Source organism: Silene latifolia, chromosome 10 (genome assembly GCF_048544455.1).
Source record: "Silene latifolia isolate original U9 population chromosome 10, ASM4854445v1, whole genome shotgun sequence".
NCBI classification, from domain to species: domain Eukaryota; kingdom Viridiplantae; phylum Streptophyta; class Magnoliopsida; order Caryophyllales; family Caryophyllaceae; genus Silene; species Silene latifolia.
Genome location: NC_133535.1, coordinates 20,846,352 through 20,870,522, shown reverse-complemented (window position 1 = coordinate 20,870,522; position 24,171 = coordinate 20,846,352). Strand labels below are relative to the sequence as shown.

Here is a 24,171-nt window from a genome sequence, read left to right as displayed (position 1 = left end):
CCAATCTACTCGTAGTAACATCCAACAGAGTGAGATATACTTAAAAAACTTTAAAATGAAACTATCGGACATGTTAGGATATGTACTGCATGATTATAAGCTCCAGAGGCCAAAGGTTAGTTCTTTCCTAAATGGTCACTTTATAAGATTATTGTACAATTTTCAATTTGATACTTCGTATTTCATTACGAGTAGTAATTGTCCATGAGGAGTTCTCCTGTTTGATGTATTGCCGCTACTTACTTATATATGTCTGGCTGTCTGCAGTAATCGTTTGTAACAGTCTAAATCTGGTGCCATAATCCGAAAATGGTTGATGTTCTTGATCATGTTTGATGGATATATATTTATGTTTAATTTAGGATAATGGCAAATATCAGATTATTTTCAGTGGAAATGAAGAAAATTTTAATAAGAATGGAGCAACACTACTACAGGAGAGGATTTCCTTGTTTAATGGCAAGACCAATTCCATCCGCTGCTTCTCAGTTGACGATCTCAACTCTATGATTATAGACAAACATCAGATAACTCGGCGATCTACGTATTCTGATAAAGGTTTAATAGGTGTTTGGGATGGAAAGTTGGTTCAGGTTATTGGTTTTTGTGATGAAGGAAGTAACGAGTCGGCGTGCCGCGAAATTGCAGTAGCTACGGAAATGGGTACTCATAGGAATGTCCATAGGCTGCTTGGGTGCTGCCTCCACACAAAAATTCCAATTCTTGTTTATGAGTGGGAAGAAAAGGGAACCCTTGAGAGTCGGATAACCAATCACAAGGGGCAAAACAAAGAGACACTAGAGTGGAAGGACAGGCTAAGAATTGCGTGGGAGATTTCTCATGCAGTTGCCTATTTGCACACAGCTTTTGACCGCCCTATCATACACAGAGACTTGAAACCTGCAAATGTATACTTAGACCAAGATGATTCTGTCAGATTATCAGGGTTTAGCTTGTGTATTTCAATTCCAGCAGGTAAAAAGGATGTGGAAGACGCTGTAATAGGGACATGGAGCTATGCTGCACCTGATTATATGATCTCAGGCAGGGTGTCGGAGAGTTCTGATGTTTATTCTTTTGGTGCAATTCTTCTTGTACTCCTCACTGGAAAATTCCCTTCCACCATATATCACTCAAATCAAGGCCTGGTTAGTTTATCAGAGAGGATGGGTGAATATCATGCAGTTAACTGCCTCGGTGAGGTTTTGGATCCAACAATCACTAAAAATGGACCAGTTGCAGACGAGGTCCATCTGAAAGCAATAATAGAGCTTGCCCTTAGTTGCTCAGCTGCAGACAAAGAATGTAGGCCAACGATGGTGGACGTAGCTACTCAACTCAAGGATATCATCATCTCATCTTCCGACGACTCCCGTTAGTTCCACAGAGAGAAAAAGGATTGTACATCAGATGTACTACATCATACTTAATGACTTTTTGAGTTTTTGTGTATTTGTTTCGAGTAATATAAAGTTCATAAATTACATTTTAGTTTTATGATGTCAAAAATCAATTTTTTTTGAGTTTATATGTAATTTTTTTGAGTTATAATGTAACTTTTTGAGATTAAAGTTTAAGTAAATAAACTCAAAAACTTTATAATGAAACTCAAAACTTTTAGATTAAAACTCAAAAACTTTATCTTAATGCTCAAAAACTATATCATCTGATGTACTACATCAGATGTATAATCCACTTACTGTTCCATAGATCATCATTGAATTCAAATTTCCACTCTATCTTTACTTCTTGTGTATTTGTTCTAGGATTCTAAACAATATGCAAAACACTAGAGTTCTTATATTTTGACGAACCGAACCTTTATTGTTGTATAAGAAGTCAGTTTAATATGCAATGTCTTTTGTTGGAGTACTAGCATTAAGGTTTGAGAAGGGGTTAACAACAACTATTAAGAAGAGGCTTGTAATTGGTCAACCAAGTATCATGGATGATGCTTATCAGCGAGTTGGGCACGTAGAGAGGATTGCAGATATGTTACAGAAAGAGAAGGGTGAGAAAAGAAAGACAAAGACCAGAACTGGGGCTGCATGAGGAAGCAAGAAGCAGAATACAAACCAGTTTCGGTCCTATGTATCAGGTGGAGCGTCGTTTGGGGTAAGTTACAGCGGTGGAGGAAGCCAATTCAATTTCAGTGTGCCAGGTGAAAGTAGATGTTTCAACTGTGGAAAGATGGGTCATGAAGAGTCACGGGCAAGAACACCTAAGAGGAGGAGGGGGTGAATTAGGTGTCTATTTAAAATTTTAAGCTTAATGAAAGCTTCTTTTAAAACTCGTACACACTTTAAACAATGCTTAGATAAAATGAGAAGTCGATACTTAGAACTAGACCTGGCAAAAGCAACCCGACCCGAAAAAGCTGACCCGAGACCCGAAGTGACCCGAAATACATCACTCGAATGTGACCCGAAAACCCAAATTGACCCGAGCTTTCTTGACCCGAACTGGCCTGACCCGAAAATGACCCGATCCGTAACCACCAAACCCGAAAATGACCCGACAAAATATAATTCTAATTGAACCGAAAAGACTTGAAATGACAATTTCTCTATTATTCATTAACCCGATAATGACCCGACCCGAAACAACCCGACCCGCTTGACCCGGAACTGACCCGACAACAAACCCGAAACAGACTCGAAACCCGAAATGACCCGTCCCGACCCGAGTTAACCCGAAATCAATGAAAAACCCGAACTGACCCGACCCGAATTGACCCGACCCAAACCCAACCCGTTGACCCGTTTTGCCAGGTCTACTTAAAACTAGAGAGTTAGAAGTAATCAACAACGATTCAGCAAGCAGAAGTTACAGTGTACTCAACTGTTGATTCAGAAGATAAAAACGTGAGTAGAGTGTGCAGCGGAAATAAAACGAAATAGACACGACAAACGATGTTTTTAAAACTGCTTCGGTCACTAGTCCGCGACCTACGTCCAGCGCTATTTTATTAAACGTCTCAGAAGTAAACTCATACAAACTGTTTTGTATGGATTTTGCGCAAGGCGAAATCAGGTCAGGGTGAAACTGTGCAGGGTTAACTAGCTCTAGATAGTATGTAGATCAGGTCGTCAGGGTATAATAATAAGCGGTAAATGAAATAACAATAATAATAATAAGACAAGTAATTTTGTACGTGGAAAACCCTTGAATGGGAAAAAACCACGGGCACGAAGCCAGGAGAGGATTTCACTATGTAATTGGGGAGAATAATTGTATGATAATAACAATGCTTATATTTCTCTATGTATTGTGTATGCTTCTTCTTGCGCATGAATGAGATGCCCTCTAGTATCTTCAAAGTGTTCTTTATAAAAGCTTCCATCTTGAACGGCTGCTTGATCTGGCATTAAAGGCAGATTATTCTCCATTATTACCAGTAGTAATTGCCAATTATTTCTCCCTTAATTACTGCATTTACTGCATAATCTTCACACTTAATGCTGCGTATATAATTCCTTTATAAAACGCGTATATGGTCTAATATCGTCCTGATATTTTGACCGTTGTCCTCTCCATGGCCTGGCGCCTATCTTCATGTGCCCTGATAGCTTGACACCCTGACAGCCTGGTAGTCAGGTTCAAGTGAGATACTGATCAGGAAGGTCTGCGGATTTCCAGGCCTAACACAAACTAAGACCACCCCGAATAATAAAACAACTCCCCAACCTACTCCGGCTGCTAATGCTTAAAAGCTACTTCGCTTCCAAGACTTTTGCTTTGGGCTAATCTGCCGAAATATTCCGTGCTTAAAGCTACTCTACAATAAGGCTTTTGCTTTGGGCTAGTCCGCCGAAAGGCTTCATGCTCAAAAGCTACTCCGCTTCGAAGACTTCATGCTTAAGGATAACTCTATCCTAAGGGTAAGATTATTGATAGTCTTGAGACAAAACTTTGGTGAGTCTTAAGACAAGACTCACTCAAGACTACCAATAATCTATCATAGTCTTAATAAAGTCTTGACAAAGTTTTAATTTGAGTCTTGGAAATCCAAGACTCAACTTAAGACTCTACATGAGTCTTGACCCCACTATTAAAAAAAGACATCCAATGAAAGAAAGGCAAGTGTTATATTATTTTTGTGCTTTTTTTCTTAAACTCCACATTTTCTCAAGTAAAGTGAAAAAGTAGAGTCTGAGGTAGGTCTGATTGATAATGTATAAAGTCTGAGATGAGTTTGAACAATAAATAAATAATAAAAGTTAGTGAAAAACTGATGTGGTAGAGTCTTAAGACTTTGGGGAGTCTTACCAATAATCATATCCTAAGACATTGGTTTGGTTCTACCCGGTTGTTTCTAGACTCCACTTATCTCAATGTTGTTCACTCAATTGAACGGAGGAGATAAAATTTAAGTACAAAACACGGGATCCTTGAACACGGCTAAATGACTAGGTGCAATACAATAACTCAATAAAAGAGTCAAAAGATAAATAAACAAACTTACAAAATGATTCAAAGATTTGAAATGAAAAACGGTTTTGCAAAGTTAATTTACTCGATTGAAAGCTTAAGTCTTTTTCAGTTTAAAACTCGTTATTACACACTTGTAAAAATGAATTAAGCAAGCTATTTATAATGTCCAAGTAGAATACTTTACACATTATCTTATACTCATAAGCACAAGTGAATAAAATAATGTAAGTAGTTTGTTTGGGCAACGTGCACAAGTCAACCGAATTCTTCACCAAGCAACCGAGTATTCTTCCTCAAGAAATCGGTGCCTAAGAATGCAAGAAATCAGATTGTGCACACACACAAAAATAGGTTGAATTTTTCAACAAGAAACAAGTATAAATGGTTGTGTTTATGGAAATCATAAACATTTTCATAAATGTAAAAGGCAAACAACCCATTTATACAAAGTGTCTTATTGTGCAAGCAAGCTCCTTAGCAAGACATTGAAAGCTTAATTTTCTTCAAAGACTTCAAAACATTTCCAGAAATCATTTGTGATACATGAAAGCATTTTAACAAAGATTCAAATAATTTTGAAATATTTCTTTCAAAGACAAGCCTTAATTAACAGTTGACTGAACTGTTGTTTTTACATCTAAACGTAAATTTGAGTTAAGGATCTCCTTACAACACTTGACATTAACACTAATGACAATCTTCATCTTTTGATCTTCATGATGACATTCTTGATAACCTTTAATTGACAATTGGAGCTTCATGCTATGTAACACCCCCGTACACCAGGATGCCTTACCAAGGACCGTCCCAGTATATGAAGGTGTTACCATCTCGGTTACCCGAGGTAATAGATCAAGTAGACAATAAAAGAACATTTACAATACATTACCATACACTTTACAACTCAAAACAACTCTATTACATGTAATGATAAAGCTATTATAACTCGTGATTCTGCATTTCTAAACCGGTAGGGTGATGACTCGATCCCTCCAAGCCCAGCAGCCACAACCAACAGTACCTGCTAAGCCAACTGCTCACCATCCCCGAATGGATCACAGCAGATACCACAAAACAACAACAACGGGGTCAGTACTGTCTAAACAATAAGATAACAAGACAAACAACTAGCTTATCATCCACCATCACCGAACTCCAGAATCACACACCATAACCGACTACACACCGAGGTGTGTAGCCCTGCCAGATTACCCATCGCAACAGATAATCCTCGCCGCCAGTGGGGGACCGCAGTCAATCCCCACCTAACCCCGCTCATCAACGAGCAATATCCCTGTCCCTTAATGAGCATATCCCCTCCCGTGACGGGTTCCACGGAGGGCGAACTAGGGTGTGAAACCACTCCCGCAAGTGACTCCACCACAAACAACACAATCCTCACACACCATAGCATCACAACTGTCACAACACCACAACCGTCACAACACAACCACATCACCATCGTCACCACAACACCATTACTCCGATGATCAACAGATAACAACAATTACAACACCAACATATCTTAAATCAACAATAGAGACTGAGTAGGGAAACCCTACCTCATTGCCAATCATGAAAAGCATCCACATATAGCCAAGCAAGACTCCGACATGCATCCTACAACGATAACCATCCCCTATTATACAACTATCCTCAATAACCTACTAAAAGAGACACAAGGTAGAAACATACCTAATAACGCGAATCGACGGTGACACGGACGACGACCACACACGCATCCTTCCTAACCAATCCCGACCTTCCTATGGTTGAGGTGTAGGCTATTCTTCTGAGAGTGTATGGAGGTAGGGGTGATAGGAGAGAGTGGTAGGTTAGGGTTTGAGAAAGAGGAACTGTCGAGAAAATGAGAAATGAAATGAGTCTCGCGAACTTGCGTTTTATATTAACGCGTCAACAGCAGCCATACTCGGCCGAGTACTGGCATACTCGGCCGAGTAGGCTCTACTCGGTCGAGTATAGATAATACTCGGCCGAGTAGCCTCAGCTAGGTCGAGTAACTACTCCTGGATAGTACCCATTCCAATCCTAGTCTCTCACCTATTCCTCCCTAAGATCTTTCTTGGTCAACAGGGTCGGTCAACAAAGTCCTTAAATATCCTGGGTATTACAGTATTCCCCCTTTAAAACGAACTTCATCCCCGAAGTTCAGCCCACATGACTCCAACAGCGAGGTTACACATTATGAACACGATCCACATACATAAAGACATACGAACTTTGGCCATCATTTATACCACCACTACATCACATTATTCAGACAAACGCCCATACGCAAACTATACTTCCATGTATTACCGGCCAACAACCATCATTTACCAAACATACAGCAAAATAATCCTATCATAGATTCACATCAAAATATGTTCCTATCCCATACCACATATGTTTCATTATACACAATCTCATTGCCCGTACCACACCATCTTGTTAAAAGCAACTCAAACAACCGGCAAAAATACACATCCAAAGTCTTACGAAACTGCACTATAACCACTAATGATCATACAAAGTTGTTCACACGCTCGTTCATATAACTTAAAATGCCACCAAAGTACCAAAACACTGTAACATAAATACAATTTCAATAACATAAACATAATTTCATCATTTGCTTTTGCGACATTACTCTTCCCCTCTTAAAGGAACTTCGTCCCCGAAGTTCACCACTAAACCGCTTCCCCGATCCAAATTGACACATATATCCTTCTACTGACATTACTCGCAAACTGCAACCAACATTGATTCATGCTGGCGGAACCTAAGCTATGACATTACACAACTACAACTCATAGCAACAGAACCTGACGGAAATTAGGTAATATATTTCTCGAGATGTTATCAGTGAATAATAGTAACTTTATCAAGTATCTGTTATTTAGTCACGTAATTCATGTTACAACATTATAGCCATTGAGTTTCACCCCTCCAATTTGACCTGTTATAACTATAAACAATCACAGACACCACGGAAGATTGCGTTAGATGACCTAATATATATATATATATATATATATATATATATATATATATATATATATATATATATATATATATAGAGAAAGGATCATGTAAGTCCACCTTTTTTGGTTGAGTCCATAAGTCCCAATCTAAGCCTTTAGATTTAAAAGATGAGTGGTGAGGATTAAAAGATAATGAATGGCTGAGATTAAAAGCTCCCAAACCCTACCCATACCCTACTCACTCTCACAAACATTTCCCATCTCTCTCTCTCTCTTCAATCTCTCCCATCTTCTCTCTCAATCTCACTGCCTCCCCTCCACTCGCCGCCGCCACATACCACCACGCCACAAGCATCTGCCACCTCACCAAACCCTCATCTCCACCACCCGACGCCGCCTCAACAACCCTTGCCTCCCTCACGCCGCCGCCGTATTCCTCCCCTTCTCCTTTTTTTTTTCAGGATCGGAAAATTTAAGTGGTGGTTGTTGGTTGTTGATGGGTGAGTACCGTTTTTGTGGTTTTTTTTTTCGAGTTTTTTTGTTTTTTTTTATGGCGGTGCGGTTGCGGTTGGTATGTGGTGGTGTCCTTTTAAATTTTTTTTTTTTTTTTTTTTTACGGTGCCGCGGGGATGGGGGCTAGAGGTGGGGATGGTGGTGGTGGTGGTTATTGTGTTGCGGTGCGCGCGTGGTTTGTCGCGCGTCCTCTCCTTTTTTTTTTTTTTTTTTTTTTTTTTTTTTTTTTTCAGATTTAAGATCTTAAGTTGTTGGTGTTGGTTGTTGTTTGTTGCGTTTTGGAGGTGGTGGTCGTGCTGTGGTGGTTGGGTTAGGAGGTCGTAGGATGGTGATGGTGGTGGTGTCCTTTAAATTTTTTTTTTTTTTTTCAGATCTGAGATAATAAGTGGTTGATGTTGTTGTTGGTTGTTGCGGTGGTGCTGTGGTGGCTGGGGTAGGAGGTGGTAGGATGGTGGTGATGGTGAAAGAAGAGTTGTTAGCATAAAGTTACACGTCTGAGTACTAAAGTTACAAATATACGGACTAGAGTTACACTCGTTAGTCAATAAAATTACACATTTATTGACTAAAGTTACACTCTTGAAGGACAAAAGTTACATTTGAAATGACTAAAGTTACAATAACAAAATATATTAATTCAAATTTTCACATACAATTCACTATTATGACTAAAGTTACGACTCCAATGACTAAAGTTACACTTAAAAGGGGTAAAATTACACCCGTAAAAGTATAGAAACCACCATACGACTAAAGTTACATCTAAAATGACTAAAGTTACAACTAAAACGACTAAAGTTATACTCGTAAAAAAATAAAGTTACATATACTTTTGTTAAAATTACATAAATTCCAATTTATAAATTCAAATTTTCATATACAAAATGACCTTAAAGACAAAAATTCCACTCATGAATCAATAAATGACTAAAGTTACACTCATAAAGTAATAAAGTTACACTAAGAAATGATTGGCTAAGAATGGGACTTAGGGACTCAACCAAATTTGTGGACTTACCTGAACCTATCTCTATATATATATATATATATATATATATATATGTATAGGACTCGTGACAACCACAATACTCTCTTGTCATTATATAATCATGACCCCCACAACTTATATATGTACACCCAATTGCAGTACTTTGAACAAAGTAAAAAGCATTCATGTTAGCCATGGCAAGGTGACAAACATTCATATTTTGACGTGTTATCCAAGCACATACATACATATTACATAATCGCACTTCATACAGGGACAATCGGTTACGCTAAACGACACTATTAGGCACCCACAAGCTTTGACATATAGATATCCAAAGGAAATCTGATGATCTAAAATATGAAACACAAGAAGTTTGAAGGCTAGTCGTATACCTATCAAAAATAACTAACTGGCTCTAACTAATATAGCTAAGGAAGTCGGGTCAATCTCCACAGGGATATGGGAAAATGCCAGCTTTAACTAAGTCCGTCACGGTAACCAAATTGGGGGTTTGAATTTGTTTGTTATAAACTAAAGAGGTTAAGGAAGAGAAAAAGGCAAGAAAATAAAGATTAATCAAATAAGGAGAAATCAGCTATGACAGTCGGTTCACCATGATCATTCAGTCAAGAAATCTAGGTCTCAGGTTAATGCAAGTATCGTCTATGGAGCAGTGAATATCTCCTTCCGGTCTCAATTCGCCCTAAAGCACAATAAGCTTAGCTTCCGCCCTCACTACGGTGCCCTAATGTTCGCTACGAGTCTCACCCTTTCCAACCTTCCGGTCTAAGTCAAGGTTTACTACGATTAAATGACTAATTGCGTCGACTCAATTAGGCAGAAACAATTAATTGTAGCGATTAACAACAAAGACTACACAAGCATTAAACCTAATAAAACAATTACTATTCCTTCATAATTGTTGGGCTCAGAATTACCCTACCTGACCTGACAAAGGCCAGGCGATGATCAAAACTAAGATTCAAGCAAAGGACACCAGAAATCAGGCACTAACTGGATATGGACACGCATCAAGCAGGAGTTGATACAAGACAGGCAATAAATAACCACCAGCCTGAAAGGAGAACACGTCAGGCACAAGAAAAGGGCTGCACAAGCAGAGCAGGCAACAACCAAGCTGTTCATATATACTCCCTACAAACAAGGAAGACCAATTCAGAAGGAAAAGATATAGGGAATAGTCAAAGGCAACGGCTAAATGGATGGCAACCACCCCCGAGTAAATAGGGCACAAGCCTTATTTACCAGGAAACCCTAAACTGCAGAAAAATGAGACTTGGGAAGCTAGTATAAATTGAAGAGAAGAAAAAACAGAAAGGACATTCAACACACTCTCACTCTTACTTCCACTCTTGTATTCTTAAGCAATATTTTTGCCTATCATGCCTGATATACGGATACTCTGTCAGGCTATCTAAAATCATAGTAACAATCAGTCAATCACTCCTGGCTTGGTGCCCGTGGTTTTTTCCCTTATTCCCAGGGTTTTTCCACGTATAAAATCTTTGTGTCTTTATTTATCGTTTGTTTATTTACTTAACAATACTAGTCTGGCAAGTTATTTGAGTTAGATCACTTTAAATCCCATGGCAGGGCATTCTCATTTAGCAAAATCCCTGCCAAAATAATTGGCGCCCACCGTGGGGCATCTAGCTCAAAAATAATCAAAACCCATTACCAAATAACACAAAAACTTAAGAAATGGCAGGAGATAGCATTGAGCAACAACTGGCTGCCGCCTAACAACAATTGTTGGAAATGGAACAGCTGAAACAGAAAATGGCCCAGGCTGAAGCATAAGTTGCAAAATTAAAAGAATCATAATTCAGCCTGAAACTAAAGCTGGGAGAAAAAGCTTCAGGATCAAAGTTGAAAGTTCAGCCTGGCACACCATTCTCTTCAATCATCAGGAATATTGATTTCTCCAATATTGGCACTTCTACTCCACCAAAGTCAAAAGCAAGAGAAGAAACATACTCAGAAGAATTCCAAAATGAAGAAACCTCACCAGATCAAACCAACACAGCAATCATGATGGCTATGCTCCAGGAAATCCAAAAACTTCATGAAAGATTTGAAAAGATTCCTGGAGTTCCTACCCCAATTGAAGAAGCAAATCCAGAAAGTTATGCTGATTCACCCTTTGTGGATGAAATAGCCAAGATAGACCTGCCAAAGAAATTTGTGGTTCCCTCAATGAGAATCTATGATGGTACCACAGATCCACAAAATAATGTTGCCTACTACAAGCAAAGGATGTTGGCAGCATCTATTCCCAGTGAACTACGCCAAGTCTGTATGTGTAAAGGATTTGGAACAACCCTGAACGGACCTGCCCTGCAATGGTACATAAACCTGCCAAATAGAAGCATCAAGTCCTTAACTGACCTGGTCAACTCTTTCAACCATCAGTTTGCCAGCAGCAGGGAACTAGAGAAGAGATCCAGTGACTTATACAGGATCAAGCAAAAGCCTGGAGAGTCAATTAGATCTTACATGACAAGATTGAACAAGAAAAATATCTCAATCCCCAGATGTGATGTTGGAACAGCCGTGGAAGCTTTCAGGCAAGGGTTACCCCTGGATAGTGACTTCTACGATGCAATGACCATGAAACCCTATCATACCTTTGAAGATGTCCAGGCGTTGGCCATAGGCTACATTCGGCTGGATGAAGATAAAGGCTACAAGGCAGACAACACTGACAGCAATTCAGGATATGACAAAGTCAACAGGAAAAGTTCCAACCACAGAGGAAGCAGTTCCAGGCCATCTCCTTACACAAGACCTGACAAATCTGAAGTCAACTATACACATGAGCAACGAGGTAATTCCTATACTTATCCCACTACTACAAATCCAGGCAAATACAACGCCCCTTTAACAACGATTATTCACGAAAATCACAATAGACGTTGTAGAATGTATGGCGCGAATTTTACTAAAATCAATTACAACGGGTATGGTTATAAAAACCGTTGTTATTAGTTTTAACAACGGGTCACACATGCACAACCGTTGTTAATAATTTGGCGCAAAATTGGCACAAAGTTAGTGAAAAGTAATCACAACGGTTATTTTTGAAACCCGTTGTTAAAACTTATTTAACAACGGGTGTTTTTTACAACCGTTGTTAAAACTTTTTTCACAACGGTTGTTGTTTAATAACCGTTGTCAATACCTTCCATACTATAAACCACACAAACAGAAGTCTGCTGCAGCCACAAAACACAACCCTTAATACACAAACACAAACACAGCAGACAAACAAACACAAAACACATACACACTCTCTTTCTCTCTTTCTCTATTTCTCTCTTTCTTATCGTCGCTTTATCTTCTCGCCGTCACTGTGATTTCATCGTCTATTACGTTCTGTATTTATCAGGTAAATCTCGCCGTCACTGTTAGTTTCATCGTCATTGTTAGGCCCAGTTTAGCCTGGTCTGACCATAACCTGGCCTGACTTAGCAAGGCTGATTGATTAAGACAAGGACCGGACAAATCTAACCGTTATTTAGCTGTTGAAGAATATTATAAACAAGCAGGCTACTAAATCCTGGAAGAAAAGCCTGATGGTCAGTATGGAATAGCTTGGCAGAGTATTGAAACAGGCTGGATTAAGCTGAAGAACAAGCAAAACGGTCATATAAAGATATATATCCATGTCCTATTCTCAAGGAAGACTAAGTCTAATTATGGGGCTATATTGCCCATGAACCTGGACGTGCAAAAGGAGAGAAAGCTAAGGATCAATCATGGAAGAACGAGTCAACCGAATTAATAGGGAACAAGCCCTATTAATCCGGTAACAGCTCCGACAAAAGGGGAGGACGTTGCTGATCAATACAAACGTTCATATTTTTGACTATAAATATTGTAAACTGGCATTTGTAAATTCATTCATTATTCCTTAGTAAAAAACCACTTCACTACTTATTTCTCTTTATTTTACGAGTACACATTTACTAATACAAATTTCTATCCAGCTTATCTAAATTATACAAGTAGTATTCTTTACACCTGATTTGGTCCTATTATTCATTTACGATATTCCAAACTGATAGAGCTAGATACCCAAATTATTCTTTAATCAGGCCGGATCCCTTCAGGAAAATCCTGCTAAAACAATTGGCGCCCACCGTGGGGCATCTAGTTCTTCAACCAAATAAAATTCTCCTTATCATCTTTCATTTAAATATTCACACACAAAAATGGTGGAACTCACCGCAGAACAACAATTAGCGGCTGCCTTGGCCAAGATCAAGGAATTGGAAACAATCCAAGAAAAGGCAGCTCAGGCTGAAGCAGAAATCAATAGGCTGAAAGAGTCTGAATCTAGCCTAAAGAAGAAATTGGAAAATCAGGCTTCAAGCTCCAGGACCAGATTCGAACCAGGAACCCCATTCTCATCTATTATCAAAAACATAGACTTCTCCAATTTTGGAACCCCGGAGAAGGATACATCATCCGATACCCCAACCATTCCCAATGAAGAGACAAACAAAACTGAAGCAGCAATAATGATGGCTATGCTTCAGGAAATCCAAAAACTCCACAACAAAATAGAAAATATACCCGGAGTGCCAGACCCTGTGGCTGAAGTAGAAGTTGACAGCTTTGCAGATTCACCCTTTGCAGATGAAATTGCAAAGATTGATCTCCCTAAGAAATTTACTGTTCCGTCCATGAGAACTTATGATGGAACCTCTGATTCGCAAAATCACGTTGCCATATTCAAACAAAAAATGTTGGCTGCCTCAATACCCAGTGAACTCAGGCAAGTCTGCATGTGCAAAGGCTTTGGTACAACCCTGACCGGAGAAGCATTACAATGGTTCATCAATCTCCCAAATGGAGGTATCAAGAATTTCAGAACTGATCAATGCCTTCAATCAACAATTCGCAAGTAGCAGAGATATGGCCAAGAGACCTAGTAACCTGTTCAGGATAAAGCAACTTCCTGAAGAATCTCTTAAAGAATTCCTGGCCAGATTTGTCAAAGAAAAGGTGGCCATTCCCAGATGCGATGAAGAAACAGCGGTAGAAGCATTCAGGCAAGGAGTCCGCTTGTGGTGACATTTATGCAGATCTCGACCAAGAAAGCATGTCCAACCTTTGCCACTGTTCAATCCATCGCCTTAGAGCATGTCAGATTAGAAGAAGACCTCAACTTCGGGGACGAACTCATCCGGAGGAAAGCAAGGCTATGGACATACTAACGTGAAAAGCTCCTACCAGAAAGGAGGCAACCCCAGATCAGCACCCTATTCCAGGCCCGAACGATCCAAGTCAATATGGCACAAGAACATAAAGGTAACCTTTCTAGCCTTCCAACTATTCCTGAATATAACTTCTCTATTAATCTCGCAGGATTAATCAAACGCTGGAAAACCACGGGAGATACGGTCGGATGGCCAAAGAAATCCGACAACCCCGGGAAAGATCCAACAAGATGGTGTGACTTCCATCAGGACATCGGACACACCACGGAAGAATGCATCCGGCTCGGGAAACGGTGGCATATCTTCTAAAGAAGGGCTACCGAAAGACATAATCCAGCAGACCAAAGAACAAAGATGAAGGACAAAACAAGAGAGACCCAGGAAGCAAAGAGAGATTCTCCTCCTCCTCCTCCCATCTATGAAGTCAAATTCATAAATGGAGGATCGAAATGTGGATTGACCAGCTCGGCCGCCAAAAGAATATCCGGGAGTCCGGACTCCAACCTCCTCTCGATCCAAGTCATTGCCCTGCTATTACCTTTGATGACTCGGACCGCAAGGAATATCGATCTACACCATGACACCTGGTAATCACAATGCAAATTGGCACGACCCAAAGTATCAAGAATCGATAGACGGAGGAAGCTCAATCAACCTGGTGATGCTTGACGTCCTTAAAGCTATGAAGATAGACGAAGGGAAGATCATCAAGAAATCCAGCGTCCTGGTTGGATTCAGTGGAGAAACAAAAAACACCTTGGGAGAAATCAGCTTGCCTACCTATGTGGAAGGCGTGGCTTCATATGAGAGATTTGGAGTAATGGATTTCCTATCCTCGTATAATGTAATCCTGGGCAGACCATGGATTCACAATGTCAAAGCAATCCCATCAACATACCATCAATGCGTGAAAATTCAAACAGAATGGGGGATAACCACCATCAGAGGAGAACAAAGGACGGCTCAGGAATGTTACACTCAGGCTTTGAAACCCTCAAAGTCAGGTAAGTCCCTTGCATAGCAATTAAAGTCACCTGTCAAGGAAGAATATATAGCACAAACACAGATGGAAACAGGAGAAGTCACATTAGATCCAGAATTCCCGACAGAAAGTACTTATAGGGTCGGATGCACCGACTCAATCGACCAAATACGGTCGACTTTCTCAAAACTAAAATGTCTTGTTTTGCTTGGTCACATTTTGATATGACTGGTATAGATCTTTGATGTTATTACTCATAAGTTGAATATTGACAAATCCTTTAAGCCTGTACAGCAAAAGAGAAGAAAATTCGCTGCAGAGAGGAATGAAATCATCAACCAAGAAGTTGACAAGCTACTAGACATGGGAATGATCAGGGAAGTAATGTACCCTGACTGGCTTGCAAACGTAGTAGTCGTCCAGAAGAAAAATGGCAAATGGAGAGTCTGTGTAGACTACACCGACTTGAACAAAGCCTGCCCAAAAGATCCATTTCCCTTGCCACACATCGATGCAGTGGTAGATGCCACTGCGCAGCCACGAAATGTTAACATTCATGGATGCCTCCATGGATTTAATCGATAAAGATGCATCCAGCAGACCAGAAAGCACAGCTTTCATCACCGAAAGAGGTATATATTGTTATCTTTGCTATGCCCTTTGGATTAAAAATGCAGGTGCAACCTACCAAAGGCTAGTCAACATGATGCTCAAAGATCAGATAGGAGACACCATGGAAGTCTATATAGATGACATGGTAGTCAAATCAAAAAAGGCAGAAGACCACGTCAAAGACCTGGAAGTAGCCTTTCAAATACTGTAAAAATTCAATATGAAGCTCAACCCACAAAAATGCCACTTTAGAGTCTCAACAGCAAATTCTGGGCTACATGGTGACAAAAAGAGGGATAGAAGCCAGCCCTGAACAGATCAAAGCTATCCTGGAGCTAGAACCACCAAAGACAGTCAAAGACATACAAAAGCTGACTGGAAGAATAGCAGCCCTGAACAGATTTATTTCAAGATCATCAGAAAGATGCAAATCGTTTTATAACCTGCTAAGGAAGAACAAGGACTTTCAATGGACCCCTGATCATCAGGCTGCCTTTGAAGACCTGAAAATATATCTATCCTCTCCACCCTTGCTGGCAAAACCAGTCAAAGATGAACCCCGACAAGTATAATCGATCCAGAAATCGCTTCTTTGTCGGTGCGATCCTGGTCAAAGAAGCGAGACGGACAACAAAGACCGTCTATTATGTAAGTAAAAGTCTATCGGATACGAGAGATCGGTATGGCCTACTAGAAAAATATGTTTTAGCTTTAATTATGAGTTGCACAAAATTAAGACCATATTTTGAAAGTCACCCTATAATAGTCAGAACCAATCTTCCTATTAAGTCTGTACTTAGGAAACCAGAATTGTCCGGACGAATGTGCAAATGGTCAGTCCAACTAAGCACATACAATATAACATTTGAACCAAGGACAGCAATTAAATCACAAGCACTAGCAGACTTTGTGGCTGATTTTAGTCCGACCCTAGAACCTGACCTAATAAAAGAAGTGAATAGACTGACCAGCGACCAAACAGACCTAGAATGGACCTTATTTGTCGATGGAGCAGCCAACACAAGGGGCACAGGCCTAGGAGTAGTACTAAAATCGCCACAGGGGGATAAGATAGTACAGGCTATAAGCTGTGCATTTGAGGCCACCAACAATGAGGCAGAATATGAAGCCACGATAATGGGATTAAAGGTATGTGTTGACCTTGGTGTGCAAAACTTAAAGGTACGTCTCGATTCCCTCCTCATCTCCAACCAAGTAAATGGGATATATCGCAAAAGACCCCAAAATGATGCTTTATCTAGATGTTGTTCAAATGCTAAAATCAAAATTTTGCAATTTCAATATTGACCAAATTCCCAGGGACACGAATACCAGGCCGATGCTCTAGCTAGGCCTAGGATCCAACTTGACCCCCTAGACTTCGACAAAATACCCATTGTACATTTACTAGAACCTGCAATAAATAAACAAGATGAAAGTTTCCCAATCTATATTGCTAATTCTTGGACAAAACCTTACTATGACTGGCTACAACAGGGAATCCTTCCCTTAAATAAGCAAGATGCCAGAGCACTAAAAATAAAAGCTGCTTCATATACTATTATTGACAACGTGCTTTTTAAGAAATCGCAGGCTGGGCCGTACCTCAGATGCCTGGAACCACAAGAAGCTGAACAGATATTATCAGAAATCCATGAAGGATACTGTGGGAATCACAAAGGTGGAAGAAGCTTGGCAAGCAAAGTACTCAGAACAGGATATTATTGGCCCACCTTGAGAGCCGATTGCCTGGATTTTAGCTCTAAATGCAAAGCTTGTCAGATCCATGGACCATATATCCATCAGCCATCTGAAGAACTACATTCCATATCCGCACCCTGGCCATTTATGAAGTGGGGGCATGGATATAGTAGGAAAACTACCTCAAGCACCCGGACAGAAAGTTTACATGCTAGCAATGACTGATTACTTCTCCAAGTGGATAGAAGCTGAATCATACAGGCAAGTCAAGGAAAAGGATGTCATAGCATTCATCAAACACAACATCATATGTAGATATGGTATCCCCTTTGAAATAGTATGCGACAATGGCACACAATTTGTGGGAAAGAGAACAATGACCTTCTCGTGCTCAATGGAACATCAATGCGGTAACATCCACACCAGGATATCCAAAAGCCAACGGTCAAAGGCGAGAATCCGAGTAATAAAGTGGTAATCAGCTGCATAAAGAAAAAGCTGGAAAGAAGAAAAGGTAGATGGGCTGAAGAGCTCCCCCTGGTCCTCTGGGCTGACAGAACCACACCTAAAACATCCACTGGCCAAACCCCCTACTCCTTGGTCTATGGATGTGAAGCAATAATCCCGGCTGAGGTGAACATTCCATCAGCCAGATGTAGCCTGAACACAACAACAAACAATATACCTCTAATGGAGGATAGCCTGGACTTAACATAAGAGCTAAGAGATGCAACAAGCATTAGATTAGCAGCATATCAGCAAAGAGTAGCGAAAAGCTACAACAAGACTGTCAAAGCCAGAGTATTCAGGGTAGGAGATCTTGTCCTCAGGAAAGTCTTCCAAAACACAAAAGAAAAGAATGCTGGCAAATTGGCCCCAACTGGGAAGGCCCTATCTCGATTGATTCAATAGTCGGCCAGGGAGCTTATAGATTACAGACCCTGGACGGCGAAATGATCCCAAGAGCCTGGAATATTACACATTTAAAACTATTTCACATATAGAATATATCGCACAATCCAGGTATAACTTTTTATTTTAAATACTTCTTACCTGGAAACTACGTGTATGATACTTGCAATTATGTGAATAAATGCCGTATATGATTTCTTCAAATTATGTGCCCAAGTACTTATCTATGTTCTCATATTTACTTAGTGAAATCTTCAACACTTGTTTTACATATTGCATCTTATTTAAAACAAATATTAAAGATTGGGGGCCACCCCCACCAAATATCCAACTGATATCCAAAATTCAGTTGCAAAACAGGCCTTTAAATATCGAGCTCAACATAACATACAAACCTGGAAAATCTATTCCTAGACTGTATGACATAAATGGGTCATAAGCCCTCCAGACAGGCAAGGGACATAAGCCCTCCAGACAGGCAACTACCCCACCCATAACACATTAAATCGGCGAGATCCAAAGACAAAAAGCGGCTGATCCGGTCGAATAAGCGGCGGATCCAAGACATGTCCAACATCACAGAAATACCTTGTCAAAACACAAAAAGAAACAAAACAAAGACCAAATATTTATTCACCCAAAATAATTGGTCCTACCTAATAATCATCCATTCCAGGGACATCCCCCCTAGATGGGCCAAAAAATTCCTTAATACTCTAAAAATTCATTCCAGGGACATTCCCCCTGGATAGACCAAAACCCAAAAGAAAAAACTAAGCTATTTTTGAGCCAGTGACCGACTCACAACCATCCGCCATTTCCTGATCATCAGACTTTGCCTTGGAAGGAGGAGAATCCACTTCTTCTTCTTGACCCATGTTGGCCAAGTCAGGATACTGAGCGTCCAAAGCTGCCTCATCTCGGTCCGGATTCCAATTAGCCCGGTCAGATTCTGGATCCCTCATAGCATCAACCCGGCCTTTCCCGAAGAAGTACTGAGCAGCGTCAGCCAACCTTGCCTCCACCAACTCTTTTTCAGCAACAAGCTCCTCATTCTTTCTCAGCTGATCCTGCATTGCCTGCTTCTCAGCTTCCAACTCTTGCCTGACAACCTTCTCAGCATTTTTTGCAGCCACCTCACAAACTATAGCTGCCCTGGTTGACTCCCTAGCCGTCGCCAACTGAGATTGAAGCACTACTTCATTGCCCCTGGATGTGTGCAGGTCACGGTTAAGTTTATCCAGTTTTTCCTCCAAACTAGAAACCCTGGCCTGGGCGTCCCTAAGCTGACAAGCAGTAGCCAACCCGGCATCCAATCCCTACATATATACAAAATCAATCAGCCTAATACAAGGCAAAACAAAAAGCACATCAAAAAATTAAAAATATCCCTATACAACTAACCTCCTTAGCCTGGGAAGCGAGTTCAGCAGCCTTTGTTACAAGAGAAGTCAGAATAGAGACCACTCTAGTAGATGACTCAAGAGTATTAGCAGACAAGAGCTGACCGCTCATTTTAGCAGAAAACTCGTTTATCTGTGCCCGGGCAGCATCCATGTCATCAATCCTAGCAGTCACTTGCCTTATACTCCTGAGTGGCTGAGCCGGGATAGGCTGTCTCTCTCCTTCCTCCTCTTCCAGGATATCATCTTCCCTCTTCCTTTTTTGAGCCTGGACGATCTCTGGTGACACTATCCTGGGTGGATCTTGAGGAGGCTGGACATCAGAAATCAGGATATCCAACGTTTTGTCACTCCCACTAGCCTCCTGGCTCTTGGACTGTTCAGCAATCCTAGCCACCCCAGCCTTCAAATCCTTTGCAGAAAAGCTAGCCAGCCTAGCAGAAGACCTAAATACTGAATATATAAAAAATACACGTAAGTATCAAACAAAAAAGCGACAGGAAGACAACAGCCAACATAAAAGCATGCAGAAGACGTACAGGAAAGAGCAGTAGAACTAGGCTTGCCTTTGGGTACTCTGACCCCAGTCAGCCTGGTCTTCATATACCGGGGCAACAACTCCCTGCCCAAACTAGCTGGCCAGGTCCTTTCCTCCTCGGGAATAGCAAGGAAAGCATCTATCCTGGAAATAGCCTCCGCATCCAGAGGATCACAACTCCAATCAGGAGCTACAAAAACCTTCAAAATTACACAGGTAAGAATCAGAATCCATTAATTTCATATAATATATATTGCAAAATAAAAAAGTACAAGGAACCTACCACTCTCCAAGGGAGGATATCTCAGATAATCAAAGCCTGATCCCAAAGTCTCAGTCCGGACAAACAGGAAAGTCTTTGCCCAATTCTTATCATCTCCAGAGTCCAGGTTAGTAATTAATGGAGACATTTTCGATTTTATTCTCAAATTAAAACGACCATCAACAGGATTTTTCATATGATAAACTGCCTTGATGTCATTAATGGTAATTACAAGATTATGTTTAGCACATAAATTTTCAATAGAATGGACAAGTTTCCAAACCATTGGCATAATCTGAAAAGGTGACACCTCCATAGCACGAATGGTGTCAATCATTAAGGGAGTAAAAGGTAACTTACTGCCTGCTTTGAACGCCCATTCAAAGATGCAAAACCAGCCAGTGATACCAGTTAGCTAGCCTGACCAGGACAAGACTCGAGGATCCATACCTCGGTAGATTCAGAATTATTTTCTTCTCCCTTAGAATCTTGTCATAGTTTGTTTTTAGTAAATTCTCCTCAGGGAAAGAAGAATCCAGAGATTGAAGAGCAAGTAAAAAGAATCCACGATACTTGAAAGCCACGGCCCGGCGGGAGGGTCAATTTCCCTTACCTCCTCCTCTTGGATGTCGTGGGTTCAGCTCAACAGACAGCAGCAGACTCTCGGGATGCGGGGACGTTTTTGGCTCCCATATTTCTAAGTGTTTGATTTATTGAAATTGTCGAGAAAATACAAAATAGCAGAACAGGATTACTAAGAAGAAGAGAAGAATTTCAGAAGAATTTCAGAAGAATTTCAGAAGAATTTCAGAAGAATATTCAGCAAAGAAAGTGGGAGAAATTTGGTGAAAAATAACCTTGCCCTAAATACCGTATTTATAGGAGATGAATAACGGCATGAAAAACCTAGGAATTGCAAAGCTGTCAGCATGATGTCACTTAGCCGTTGCAGTGTTCAACGGTAAGTAGGAGTCTAAGAGTCACTGAATAAATATGACTCTTCTGATTGTTTAACCCTGTAAAGTTGACATCTCACCCCTGGCCGGATCCAGCACGGGTAAAATGTCAAGGGGCAATTGTTAGGCCCAGTTTAGCCTGGTCTGGCCATAACCTGGCCTGACTTAGCAAGGCTGATTGATTAAGACAAGGACCGGACAAATCTAACCGTTATTTAGCTGTTGAAGAATATTATAAACAAGCAGGCTACTAAATCCTGGAAGAAAAGCCTGATGGTCAGTATGGAATAGCTTGGCAGAGTATTGAAACAGGCTGGATTAAGCTGAAGAACAAGCAAAACGGTCATATAAAGATATATATCCATGTCCTATTCTCAAGGAAGACTAAGTCTAATTATGGGGCTATATTGCCCATGAACCTGGACGTGCAAAAGGAGAGAAAGCTAAGGATCAATCATGGAAGAACGAGTCAACCGAATTAATAGGGAACAAGCCCTATTAATCCGGTAACAGCTCCGACAAAAGGGGAGGACGTTGCTGATCAATACAAACATTCATATTTTTGACTATAAATATTGTAAACTGGCATTTGTAAATTCATTCATTATTCCTTAGTAAAAAACCACTTCACTACTTATTTCTCTTTATTTTACGAGTACACATTTACTAATACAAATTTCTATCCAGCTTATCTAAATTATACAAGTAGTATTCTTTACACCTGATTTGGTCCTATTATTCATTTACGATATTCCAAACTGATAGAGCTAGATACCCAAATTATTCTTTAATCAGGCCGGATCCCTTCAGGAAAATCCTGCTAAAACAGTCATTATTTTCTTTTTCTATTTATTTCTTTTGCATGTATGTGTTTTTATCGACCATTATGTTATTTGTTTAAGTATTGTTCGCATAATTAGTTACTAAAACAATGAAGAAGCATGATGAAGAAGATAAACATAATTAATATATATATATATATATATATTTATAAATACATAAATTAAAAAAAAAATTACATATGTAAAAATGCAATTCTTATATTTTCATGGAGGATCTTATTGTGCTCTATCGTATCCGTCCTCTCCTCCTTGGCTATTTGGAGGTTCCGTTCAGAAGTTGCTATATCGTCATATAGCCGCAATCTCGCTCTTTGCTCCGTCAAGCCATTTTCTTTGGCGTGCTTCGGTGCGGATCGAGCTTCCGCAAGGTAGCTCTGAAACTTTCCTCAATATGGAGGAACCGGCGGATGAAGTTGTTGTTGTTCTCGATCATGGTAAGAGTCTTTAGGATGAAATCATTCATTTTGTTAGAGTTTTTTGAGTTTGATTTGAAAGATTAAGTAGAGTTTGTTTTAACAGTTAGAGTTTGGAGATGAATATATGAGATAATGGAAATGTTAGTTGAGATATGCAATGTATTTATACTAAGCAATGTGTGGGTTGAGTTAATTGCTTTTTAATTAATATATATGTTAGGAAGTTGTGCCATAATAATCATCATCATATCTCTCAATAATCTTTGCTTCAAATCCTATTACTAACCCTTCTCATTCCATATTATCCGTTCATATGTACAGTGATGTCGGTAATAATGCATGCATCGAATTCTAACAGCCGTAATTATGCATGCATCTAGTAATATTTAATTTAATTTTTTTTATTTTTTAAGAACAAACAACAACGGTTATTGCGAAACAACCCGTTGTCTTTAGTTATAACAACGGTTTTGTATATTACAACCCGTTGTTATAACTTTCCCCCCAAAATTGAGTCACACTTTCCACAACGGGTTTTTATACATAAAACCGTTGTTAATAGTTTTAACAACGGTTTCGTTAAGTAAACCAACCGTTGTTAAAACCTTCTACAACGGACGCTTTAACAACGTCCGCTTTTTTATATAACAACGGTTTTTGACCGTTGTTATAGCCTGTATCTGTAGTAGTGTCCCCCTATCCAAGAATATAACTTCTCTGTTGACATTGCAGGACTAATCAAGAGACTTGACCATATGGGAGACATTGTCAAGTGGCCAAAGAAGTCGGACAACCCCAACTCAAGGAAGGATACTACAAGGTGGTGTGAATTTCACATGGATATAGGACATACAACAGAAGAATGCCTGGGATTGCGCAGACAAGTGGCTTACCTGCTAAAGAAGGGATATCTGAAAGACCTGATGCCAACAAAGAACAGAGAGGATGATGGAATAAGAAAGAACCCAGAAAGACAACAACGTGACCTACCCCCAACACCACCCATCTATGAGGTCAAATTCATCCATGAAGGATCTGAGATTTGTGGTCTGACCAGTTCAGCTGCAAAGAAAATTGCCAGGGAGTCAAAAATGAAATCTCCTTTTAAACCTAGAAATTTACCTCAAATTACTTTTGACGACACTGATATGCAGGGCATTCCAGATCTACACCATGATATCCTGGTCATCACTATGCAAATAGGAACTGCTTGTGTCCTAAGAATCCTAATAAATGGAGGCAACTCAGTGAACCTGATCATGCTTGATGTCCTTAAGGCAATGAAGATTGATGAAAGTCAAATCATAAAAAAGTATAATGTCCTAGTAGGATTCAGTGGAGAAACAAGGAATACACTGGGGGAAATACACCTGCCCACA

The 24,171-nt window shown here is 40.0% G+C and overlaps 1 protein-coding gene across 1 annotated transcript; it reads left to right on the top strand.

Moving 5' to 3' along the window:
- Nucleotides 1-275: 275 nt before the first annotated feature.
- On the top strand, nt 276-1,413 carry LOC141608472 (serine/threonine-protein kinase ZRK1-like). Its single transcript, XM_074427823.1, has one exon. The coding sequence runs from the start codon at nt 507-509 to the stop codon at nt 1,377-1,379; it is 873 nt and encodes a 290-aa protein (XP_074283924.1). The 5' UTR covers nt 276-506; the 3' UTR covers nt 1,380-1,413.
- Nucleotides 1,414-24,171: the final 22,758 nt, after the last annotated feature.